At 37.8% G+C, this 12,610-nt stretch overlaps 1 protein-coding gene across 1 annotated transcript in view; it reads left to right on the top strand.

Moving 5' to 3' along the window:
• MACROD2 (mono-ADP ribosylhydrolase 2) overlaps positions 1-12,610 on the top strand; it is a 1,602,185-nt gene that overhangs the window by 1,538,371 nt on the left and 51,204 nt on the right. The window contains exon 13 of the mRNA XM_040981268.1: positions 5,429-5,506. Coding sequence (XP_040837202.1) covers positions 5,429-5,506 — 78 coding nt within the window. The remainder of the gene's footprint in view (positions 1-5,428; positions 5,507-12,610) is intronic.

Below are 12,610 nucleotides of genomic sequence, written 5' to 3'. Positions count from 1 at the left end.
CTCGGGCTTAAAACTTCATCCTGTTCCATGCTTTACTTTCAGCTATAAGGCAAAGTGTTGTTTCCCAGCCAGATTGCTCTGCTCATTGCTTAAGAACATCCCTGTTACGATTTTTTTGTCTGTGTCTTCAAAGAAAATCCCCCTTAAAGATCTAAGATTGGTTGTCATTGTTACGGAGTAGCCATCAATCTCAATAACTGGTTCTTCAGAAATGGTTCCAAAAATCTTCCGTAAAATGACAGCATCACATGTGTTTGGATACACGTTATTATAGTGGGTTTTTTTTTTTTTTACCATTTCCTGGGTCATGAATCTCAGAGAATGGAAGAGAAATCATCACCTCTCAGAGATATAATCATGTACAGATATGCGTGGAGTTGCATAGCATTCCAGAGGTTTCAGGAATTCCTTGTATATATTCAAGGATTTCCTAAGCAACTTTTGTAAAAGAACATTTTGTTTAAGAAATTTGTCCCAAAAGGACATTTTAGAAATAGATAGTAGTTATTTGATTTATAGTTTAGATATGTTTAGAAAAATTTCAATAATCTCAAAGCTTAAATCCATATGTGGACTATTTGATACACATAGATGTAACTGACTACATTAAAAATGACCTACTTTGAGAATTCTGTTTTATAAGACTTTTCAATTTATTTTAATCCACTTTAAATATTCTTTTAAACCTTTTTCAACTTTTTAAATGAAGATTCTTTAATTAATGAAAGTGTTTCTCTTTTATTCTTGTTCATCTTAAAAGCATATCTATCTATAGACCTCTGGCTTGAATATCTAATTTAATATTTGCATTTGAAAAAAGATTCTTTAAATATGACATTGACCTTAAGATGTTGATAGTCAGACTCTACATTTAAGTCCTGTTCTCTGCTATTAAAATAACATTGACTGAATCTCAGAACTAAATGAAAACTCTTTGGCATTTTTGAGCATTGCTTTCTGAATTAAATAAAATGCAATTCTATGGTGTTGTAGAATTGCATATATACAAATATAGTTTTCACGGTAGTTTAAGGACTTGCCTAGAAACAGCAAGCTCTTTTAGTAACCATAAACACTGGTGTCTTAGCCTGGGTGTATGTAACAAAATATCATCAACACAGACAGAAAGTGATTTCCCAGAGTTCTTGAGACTGTGAAGTTCAAGATCAAAGGACCAGCAAATTCTGTGTACCGACTTTCAGGTTCACGTGAGGGATATTCAGAACATTAATGGAACATGCTTATTAGTTTAAAAAATTATACATGGACCTGATTTTTCTCAGCTTATGTTTTAATCCCATTTTCCATAAACGTCTTGAACTTCTGTTGTACACCATGTCTCCTCACATGGACAAAGAGGTGAGAGTGCTCGTTCAGGCCTCCTGTGGAAGGGCACTAACCCCACCCAGCAAGGCTCTACTCTCATGATCTTGATGCCTCTCAGAGGCCCCTCCCCATGCCACCACCTTCGGGGTTGGGATTTCAGCCTGTGACTCATGGGCACACCAACATTCAGATCGTTAAATGGAGGTTTTCTGTCTCCCTTGTTATGAATAGTGACTTCATAGCCATAAGAAGCTACTTGTAAAAGTTTATATAAATGGAACTAAAAGATACTGACTTGCCACACAGAAATTTTAAATCCATGCGTATAGAAGATCTTCAAAATGTTCAGACATGAATATCATGAAAAAATGATACATGGATTTCAAAATATTTTGTGCTAATCTAAACTTATCTCCAAATTCAATTTATCTATGGATGTTTTATCTATTTCAAAGGCAGAATGAGAGAGACAGGGATCTACAGAGAGAGAGAGAGATCTTGCATTCACTGGTTCATCCCCGAATGGTCACAATGATTGAAGCTGAGCCAGGCTGAAGCCAGTAACCTACAATTCCATCTGGGCCTCCAATTGAGGTGGCAGAGCCAGTGTGTGTTGCTTCCTAGGCACACTGGTGGGGAGAGAAGTCAGAAACCAAGTAGCAAGTCTTGAACTGAACATGTGATGCTAACTTCACACAGGCATCACCCAGAATGCCACAGTGCCAGCCTCTTCCACAAGCTTTGTGAAATACCCTCATATATGCTGCAGCTTACAAAACCTCAAAAATAAAAACCACAGTTTCATTTCCAGCTCAAAACTGAGTGTCATGCATTATGACCCATTATCTAAAACATGCCTAATTCAATCCCATCTCGTGAAAATTGAGAGACCAGAAATCCAGATAGATCTGCCATGGAAACAGTCATGCATAACTACCTTGTTGTTTTTTAATTCTGTCATAGGTTATGCTTCTTACCCTATTATATCATTGAATATGAAAGTAGAATCATTTCTACCAAAGAGGCAGTTTGTGAGTTTGTTGATATGAGAACCCTGTCATGGTGTTTAAAAAAAATGCACACTCAGAGAATATGCTCACTTAGCCTATTAAAGAGATACATACTGTCATGAATTCTATTTCAAAAGTAAGGATGCATCCTATAGTTGATCATGTGTTATAGTACATTGTCAGCAGTAAATAACTGTGCAGATGGCAACTTCAATAAAATGTAGTAAACATCATAGGTAAGAATGTATAAAGCTTAAATGGAACATATATGTGCCAATAGCTATTTTCAATATTATTATGAATAAAAGCAGTCTAAAGTTATTTTTTTAATTCAACATTAGCTCCTAAATTTAAAAGACAGATCTATACATATGTATACTTACGTATCCTGTATTTGTACACATTTGTATACATTTATACACACACAAAGATACATACACACACACACACACATACACACATATATATAGAGAGAAAGAGAGACAGACAGAGACAGAGAGACAGAGACAGAGAAAGGGGCAGAGAGGCATCCAATATGTCTGTTCACACCCCAAATGCCCACATTGGCCAGGTCTGGGCCAGGGCTGGGACCAAGAACCTAGCATGCGGTCTGAGTCTCTCAGGTAACATGGTAGACCCTAAGCCTGCTTCCCGGGATCTACATGAGCAGAATATTGAACCAGGACTCAAAGCTGTGTACTCCCATGGGAGATGCAAACATTTGCGTCTCAACTGCTAGGCTAAACAGTTACCCCTAAAGTGGCATAGTTTAATGGGATCTGATTTAAAATAATTTGACATAAATGAAATAATATTTTGGAAAATGTATCCTTGCTCAGTTTTGCTTCAAAATGTGGACTTTTAAATTTGTTGTCTGTTTCAGAAAAAAAATAAGAAGCAGTGCAGATAATTAAACATTTGCCTTGGGGAAAAAATGTTTGCAGTTAATTAAAACCACACACTTCGGGTGCACACACTTGCTTCACTGATCATTAATTTTGAATCGTATGTTAACTACCCAGGTTTCTCACTTGTCCATCAAACATTGCTGATGGCAGTTTTAAGAAATAAACTTTCCCATAAATTTGCAAACAAATCATGTTATTCAAAGTTATTTTGCAGTATTGAGGACAGTATACAGAGGGAGAAAGGAGGAGGCAAGGGGAAACAGTGAAAGAATGATTTATTTTCTATTCCATCTGATTCAGCTGTGTTAGGGAGTTTGCACTCAGTTGAGACACAAACTCAGTAGAGAACCAATTTATAAGGAATAATGGTGTCATCTTTCCATCTTCACGTCTCTTGGGGCCTCATGCCAACAAGATTAGTGTGTGGCTTTTAGAAGTCTTTGGATTTTCTCCCTTTTAGATTAAAAAATATCACTAGATGGTAAATTCCGTGATGGCAGAAAGTTGTTGTTGTTTCCCGTTGGCTTTCAATTATCAAGAAGAGTGAAGGCCTAGAATTGGCCCCATTTGTCCTCCTGCTGCCCTATTTGTAGGCTCTTCCAAGGCCTTTAGTTTTTATTTAAAAAAAAAAAATATGTATGCGTGTTAAATAATGTATGTATTTGGAAAATAGGACAAGGAAGAGAAAGGGAGTGATAGAGAGAGTAAAGGAGATGTCTGTCAACTGCTGGTTCACTCCCCAAACAGCTAACAGCCGTAACAGCCCGATCTGGACTAAGGTGAAAGCTGGGAGCCAGAAACTCCATCTGGGTCTCCTCTGAGGAGAGTAGGTGCCAGGCATGCAGGCCAACATGGGATGGTTTCCCAGGAAGGTCAGCAGGAAGCTGCATCAGTGCAGTGGCAGTCAGGACTCAGACACTGTGACATCGCAAGCAGTGGCTCAACCTGCTTCTTCCATTGAAAGGAGTCTGCAGGAGCCAGCACTGTTGGTAGTAGGCTAACACTCTACCCATGGTGGAAGCATCCTATAATGGTGTCAGCAGTGTCTCAGAAGCTCTGCTTATTGCCCAGCAGGCAGCAGAGGATGGCTCAAATACACGAGCCTTTGTGCCCTTGAGGAAGAACCACAAGAAGCTCCCAGCTGCCAGCTTTGGATCAGCCCAACACCAGCCATTACAGCTATTTAGAATCTCTATATCTGCTTACTCTTTCATTCTTTCTGTAACTCTGCCTTTCAAATAAAAATAAAGCAAATATGTAAAAACAAAAAGTAGTCTCTAGAGAGACTTTTAATTAATGGGAACTCCAGTTTTGCCAAAGTCCATAGACATGGAATTACCATAGAGATGTCATTTCTTGTAAAGAACATTTTATAAAGGAAAAGATGAATGTGTGCTGATTTGACATTGACCTGTCCACTATGAGGGAGGGAACGGTGTTGCAGAGAAGGCCTGCCTTCCCTCATTAGTCTTGTTCAATCAGTATGCTTCCAGAGGAAAATGACTTAGTGACCAAAAGATTTCAAAACACTACATCTAACTTTTCCAAACACTTATCCCATGTATAAACAATCACTAATAAGGAAGCATGAAAAGCATCGAAATGAAATATTCCCTTATCTTGCTGTAGTGCTTTAAGAAGAACTTGTTTATTGATTTAAAAAAAAAATTCAAGTAGGGCTAGCACTGTGGCATACAAGTAGAGCTGCTGATTACCGCACTAGCATCCCACATGGGCACCAGGTTTGGGTCCGGTTCCCTGCCTGGGGAACTGGGAAAGCTGTGGAAGATGACCTAAGTGCTTGGATCCTTGATCCAAGTAGGAGACCATGAAGAAGCACATGGTTCCTGACTTAGGACTAGCCCAGCTCCATCCATTACAGCCATTTGGGGAGTGAGCCAACAGATGGAAGATCTCTCTCTCTCTCTCGAAGATCTCTCTCCCTTTTTGTGTCTTGAATAGTTTCTTTCTCTCTGTCTTCTTCTGCCTCTGCCATCCCGTCTTCCTCCCTGTAACTGTCTTCCCAATAAGTAGGTAGTCTTAAAAAGCATTTCAGTATTTTAACACTTTTTAAAAAAAATTAATGAAGTTTGTTTCTTCAAACATAGTTCTTGCCTGTTAGTGTTAGCTGCCCTAAATCCATGTTCAAATTGCTGATTCAAGATTTTGCTTGCTTGCTTTCAGATTCTGCAAAGGATGAAACCATTACAAAAGACAGTGATATAACAGATCATTCTGCGTGTGACCACGAGCATCCCGATGGTAAGTGGTGAGATCATCCTTTGTTTCCTGCTGGAGAATATTACATTTTAAAAACTTAACACTTTCTGGAGAGAATGGAATCCTGATAATATTTTGTTAGTGTTGAATGCTAAGTCATCGGTAGGTAGCCCCTCCCATCTTTGTATTGATTTTTTTTTTCCTTAAAAGGAGAAGCGATACATGGACAGAGATCTCCCATTGGCTGATTCACTCCTTAAATGTCCCCAACAGCCGGGCCTGGATCAGGGCAAGGCCTAAAGTTGGCACGTCGATCTTTATCTCCCATGCAAATGGCAAGAACCTACCCCATAGAGCTGTCAGTACTGCCTTCCGCAGTGTGCGTGAGCAAGAAGCTGGTATTGAAACAGCTGTGAAAAGGGAGTGTGGACGTTCCAAATCACAGCTTCCCCGCTATGCAAGAACCATGCCTGAAGCTGCTGTCTTTAGATAAGGTTTCTGCTCTCCAGGATAGTCATCACGCATTACTTCATTTATTTAGTTTTTGGCCAGCCTACCTAAATTCTATCAGCATTGCCTTTGCAGCTCTGTAATGATGACATGATCACAGTGACAATACACAGGAGATGTATGGCAAATAAATTCAGAAGAAATAGACTTGGAATGCCAAGAAGGAGAAATAGAATAAATAGAAACGAAGCCATCTTCAGAAAAGTATCATAAAAAAAAATGTTTCCCTGATGCAAACCAATTTCTCTGCCCCAAACATGAGATTACACATTATATTTATTGGCAAAGATAATGCAGACGCAAATGAAAATAGAAACCGACATAACCGTATGGAATTTTTGAGGATCAGTGATAAAGAAAGGCTTTAAAAACATAGCTGTTCAAATCAAGTCAGAAGCAACATCACCGCCGGAGCACTAAAACGGATTTCCAATATTTAGTGAGTTAATATTCGTTCACCAAATCAAGAGTCATATTTTCTCTGGAATACAGATGAAGAAAAGCATGTTATTCAGGTACCCTTTCTCAATAAACTAAGAGGAGATCTGTGCAAAAACAATAAATCAAAAAGGAGCACAAAATTTAAGACTGAGAAAGGCACAGTTGGAAGGCACTGCATGACAAGAGGTTAATTAACTGTGAAACGCTACCAGAATCTTTTTTTTTTTTTGCTGATTAGCATCCTAATATATTACCAAAATATGAATTGTGCTTAAAACTTTGAACATTAGAGTTTGTATGTTTTTAAAATGACAAAGAGGAAACGTCTACATTAAAAACGAATGCATATCTATTTTTCTCACTAAATACCTGTAGACAACCTACACAAATAGACTTCTATATCCATTTATACTCAAACAGTATATAAATTTCCACATATATTACATGTATATAGATGTGAGGGTATTTCAAAAGCTTGCAAAAATGGAATTATAAAATAGGTTTATTTTGTGGCAAGAAAAGGCTGAAATCTAGAACAGGCCTTTGGCTCAGTGCTTGTAACACTGTACCCACCACCCACGCCTGAGTGGCTGCTCTGAGTGCACTCCCACTCCCAATGCCAGCTTCCTGCTTACGGGCATCCTGAAAGGCCGTAGGTGATGGCTCCTGTGCCTGGGGTCCCTGCCACTTCTCTGAGAGACCTGGATTGTCTTCTTGGCCCATAGTTTTGTCCTAACCAAGTGCTTGCTGCCACAGGCCTCCGTGGAGTGAACCTACAGGTGGAAGCTCTCTCTTCATCTGTCTCTGTCTCTGTCTCTCTGTCTTTCCAATAAATTAAGAAAAAAAAAGCTGATGAGTTAATCAGTTTCACATTTTGCAGTGCATACGCAAGGCATCTTTAAAATATTACTTAAAATGCATATTAAACTGCATGAGTTTCAAACACCTCAAAAATTATTTCAAAGTGCAAAACATTTGGCATGAGGACAAGCTTACCTTCCAAGTTACACTCTGTCTTTCCCCACCCCCACCTCTACAATAAAATTTTAGAAATCATTAGAGAAGAACGTATTTTAATTCGATCTTCCATGAACTATTTGGAGCATTCTTCTATATACTGGGAAAAAAGGAAAGTGACTGTTTAAAGACATGAGAGACCCAACAAGATGGCAATAATTGCTAAGCTAGCTGAGATGAATGCTCAGCTATGCGAACCCAGCTTTGGAAAGTGATTTTGCTTCTGGGCACTCGCTGATTCTGCAGAAGGTGTCTAAAGTCTCATTTGCTGCTAGGAGCAAGGGACCTAGAGTTGAAACACCAACAATCTGTACCATGGCAGGAAGAATGAGCCAGGAACCCTCTGAAATAGTGCTGCCTATCATTGAATCATCTTAATCCCCCAATTAAATTTACCTAACAGCTCACGTTGCTAGTTCCCCTGAGCACCTAAAAGAAAAAAACAAATCACTGTAAAAATATTACTAACAAGGAAAAAAAAAAAGAGTGTTGGAAGTTTCAAATATTTTTAAACAATGTGTGAAATGTAATATTTAGCACACATGTACAAGAATAACCCCCCAACGCAAAAATAGAATTAACATAGCATGAAACTCAAGCAAAGAGATAAGAAATGTCAGGCCATAGAGCTGAAAATATTAGAATTATAAGCACAAAATCTAAAATAGTTATTACATGCAATACAATAAAGGTAAAATTTTAAATTTTAACTAAAAATTGAGAAATCATAACCAAAAGATGAGAAAGGAGAGTTTAGAAGTAAAAGATGCTGAGGCAGGCACCATGGCACGGTAGGTCAAGCAGCCACCTGCAATCCTGGCATTGTATATGGGAGTACGTGGGAGTCCTAGCTGTTCACTTCCAGTCCAACTCCTTGCTAGTTGGAAAAGCAATGGAGGATGTCCTAACTTATGGAAGATCTGTGTGTGTGTGTGTGTGTGTGTGTGTGTGTGTGTGTGTGTGTGTCTGTGTCTCCCTCTCTCTCTTTGTAACTCTGCCTTTCAAATAAATAAACTTGAAAAAAAAGGATGTAGCAGATACTATAACAGAAATTAAGAGTGCAATTGATGGGTTTATAGTTCAACAACATGTTAGATACAGAACAAAGAGAATTTGTGAGCTTGTAGCGAGGTCAGAAGTAGGTATCCAAAGTAATAGCAATAGGAAAAAGTAGGATGAGGAACATAACATGAAATAAGAGGAAATGATGTTGAAGACATAACGACAAAGCTCTTCACAAGTGTCACTGGAGTCCCATACAAAAAAACAGGACAGATTTGGACAGAAGCAACATGTGAAAAAATCCTAGGAGATTTCCCACATTGAGGAGGAAAGCCAGGGCAGTTATCCCCAAATACTTTCGAGCTCCAAATAGAATTAATAAAAAGTAGGTCAATCATAATTATCATGCTGAAGGCCAAATATAAACAAATCATCTAAAAAGCAGTCTTCACATACTTAGATTGATAGCTGAATTATCAGCAGATACAATGGAAAATAAAAGAAAATAAAGCAAAATAATTACCAATCGGAAGTTTTAATCCAGAGTGAAAATCATGCCTCAAGAATGAAGGTTATTTGAGAACACTTCATACCAAATAAATAAGCAAATAAAGGCATAGTTTATTGCTAGAAAATACTGCTGTTCTGCAGGTACAAAGACATTCATTCTGGATAGAAGGCCACAGACAAAGGAGCAAGGAAAAATGATAATTATTGGATAAGTCAATAGCGGTGTCACGAAACTCTAAAGTTAATAATAATGCATATATATAATTAAATACAGCACATTAATGGCATTAATAGGAATAAGACAAATTAAATCTCAGTGTTCTAGTGTTTCTCTATGCTCATGGGTGGTGAAAGTATCAATTAACATTTACATTCTATCAGTCTCAACAATCCCTGAAAGTTAAGGATTGAGATGAGCTCCGTGGCTGCCCAGTTGACTGCCTAGACACAGTTGTCAGTTCACGGAGCAAAGGAAGGCTCAGGCAGATCTAAGGAACTTTCAGAGTTCTGGAAAGGCGTGGCATCCAGCATTTGAAGGACAGAGTGTTGAACAGCCTAGAGAGAATGGGGGAGAATAGGAGATAGCTCCTCACAGGCAGTGCCTCCAAGCTTTGACAGTATACTGATCAGAAATTATCAAAGGCTGGGTCAGGGCCCAGCTCGGAACCTTAGCAGCTAAAGTCCTCAAATTGAACACACCCGGATCCCATATGGGTGCCGGTTCTAATCCCAGCAGCCCCACTTGTTATCTAGCTCACGGCTTGTGGCCTGGAAAGGCAGTCAAAGATGGCCCAGAGCCTTGGGATCCTCACCCACACATGGGAGACCTGGAGGAGCTCCTGGCTCCTGGCTTCGGATTGGTATAGCTCCTGCCATTGCATTTACTTGGGATGGAAGATCTTCTTCTCTGTCTCTCCTCTTCTCTGTACATCTGACTTTCCAATAAAAATAAATAAATCTTTAAAAAAAAAAAGGACTGGGTCAAAAATATCAAAATACTTGTTGCAGTGACCCATGGAGATGATAGGGGTTTGCAGCAATGTCCATCCCAGCCAAACTGCAAAACCTGGACATTCATGGAGAACTTGGAAGGGCTTTGCTCAGCAAGGGTGGAAAACAGGCAATAGAACCAATGCTGCTTTTTGTCTGTCCTAATACAGACTGAATCAAGTTGTTTCTGAATAATTTAGCTGCATCCTGGGATGAAGCTCAAAACACAATAAAATGTTGCTCAACACTCAATAAAATAAAACTGACAAAATTATCAGTGTGTAAAGGGTATGGGGAGATAAGGCTTTGTATGCTTTTTTCATATTTCTGCACATCTTCCATGCAGAGACATTGACTTCTTTGTTCTGGCCAATCTTTGCTGAAATGTTTGTATAGCAAATAAGCTTGAAAGACAGAATAAAAAAAAAACAATATGTTCTTCTAAGGCAAGGATGAGGCTTCTTTATGGTCTTAAAAGATAGGAGTAGTGTCTCCCCTAGATCTTAAAAAAAGAGAGAGAAAATTATGGTCCATTATAAAATATTCAGATTATCTGAATTCAAGCTTCTTTTGTTGTGACACAACCCGGTGTGTGCAGTTGTCTCCAGTCACACTTCAAGTTTCCCTGTGAGAATTGAGGCCCAGGAACAGGCATTGGTGCTCTGGCAAAGTCCAATACTCTGCGTGAGAAACTTCTTCATCTTTGAGCCAAGAGTCTATGTCCTTTGTCGATATCCGTGGAGTTGTGGCTAGCTAAAATTGGCATGTAGGTAAAATTGGCATGTAGATGTTTCACAGTTCTTGACAGAGTGTGAGAGATTATATTAAAGAAGAAAAATCAAGTGATAGGAATCTAGACATGGCACATATGATATAATTGTTGACAAAATGACATGTTAAAAACTACTATAATTGCATTCCACATGTCCATGAAGCCAAAATAACCTTGTTAAGACAAAAATACAAATAAATAGACTCAAAGAGATATAAGAATAAATTGCCTAAATGGGAATCATGGCAGATTAGACATTGCAAAAGAAAATATTAGTTACTTTAAAGCTGAAGATATTGAAAATTAAATACAGAGAAAATAATTAAAGAAAGTGAAAAGAGTCTTCGTGATTAATTGAACAATGTGAAAATAATTCCAACCACAGTATATATGAATCAGAATTTTTAAAGGCAGATGCAGAGGGAGAAACAAGAAAATTGAAATATTTTGCTGAAGTTTCCTCAGTAAATTAATGAAGCAATGGGCCCACATATCTAAGAAATTGTCGAAGCACAAAAAAAATAAGATTATACCTAAGCACACATAATCAACTTGATAAATATCAACAATAAAGAGAAATATCACAAAAGCAATACAAGAAAAAAAATATAAGTCACACAGGGAAAAATGAAGATAAGGATGCAATTTTTCATTCTACACAAAAAATGTAGCTGGATAGATAGATAGATCACAAAATGTCATGTTAAACTAAGGAAGTATAAATACTCTGTATGTTTTACCTTTTCAGTTAAATTGTAAGTTAGAAAACAATAGGAGGAGATGACGAACATTTAGAAAGGAATATGTAGCTGGTTAAAAATAAAGAGAATTGAGGTATTGATTACTGTTACACTCAAGATGTTACTTATACCTTGGTGATTTTGAAGGAGGTATTTGTGGAAATAGTCATGAGGAGAATTTAGGGCTAAATGTTGCCAAACTGAATAGGTTTTGTATTGCTTGGGGGCTATTTAATTAAGTTCTATATATTTTGCGTGTACTTCCCTATATGTATATTGCAATTTTGATAATACAATTAGAAAAGGAAGGAAGAAAGGGAAGAAAGAAGGAAGCTAGAAAGGAGGTTTGCCTATCAGGGACCACAAAAATAGTGATGGTTGGGGGAGTGTTGAGAGAGACCTGAGGGTCCTCAACATGCAGTGATCTATGATCTAGACACTGCTAACAGGTTCCCTTTAATGATCCTTTTGAGGACTTGAATGATAATCATAAATGGAAAGAAGTTGCAATAGAACTCACAGATAATATCTTGCTTTCAAAATGTCCCCAAAAGTTCATAACACACCCAAGAATAAATTCAATAATGCACATTTTTAAAATGCTAGCAGTGCAACAAAATGCAATGTGCCAAATCAGTCTGAGAGAAGCACAACAAATAGTTGTGACATTGTTACTAGGTTACTCTGCTAAGTGTAAAAACCATCCCAATTGAGTTAAATGCAATGAAATAACTGTGAAGAGGTGTAAGTTTAGGAAAGTTATATTTGGGAACTTAACATCAACAGCAAATGTTAGGAACTACTTTAGAAGTCATATAGTCACAATGCTAACCAAAAATCTCACATGGAAAACATTTGATCATTTTTGTTGAAAAAAAAAAAACTAAATTTCTGATTAAATATATTTGCAAGATGGTCTTTATCCAATGATAGGACAAGATGCTATATGACTAAAAACCTGTTGGAAATGCAGTATGGAAAGTTCCTAGATACAATATTACCACTCAGTGCCTGACTAGAACAAACATGACATGGAATGTTTGAAAAATGTGATTAGCAGTGCAATCCTGCTGCAAGAATGGACAGGCTGATCAATGAAATAAACCTGATTAAATAGAGTTTAGAAATAGACCCAGGTGGATCTGGAACTCCTCTCTGTATGTT

The sequence above is a fragment of the Ochotona curzoniae genome, unplaced genomic scaffold (assembly GCF_017591425.1).
Source record: "Ochotona curzoniae isolate NIBS_2020 unplaced genomic scaffold, NIBS_Ocur_1.0 contig_3520, whole genome shotgun sequence".
In the NCBI taxonomy this organism is placed as follows: Eukaryota; Metazoa; Chordata; class Mammalia; order Lagomorpha; family Ochotonidae; genus Ochotona; species Ochotona curzoniae.
This window is presented reverse-complemented; position numbering and strand designations above follow the sequence as displayed.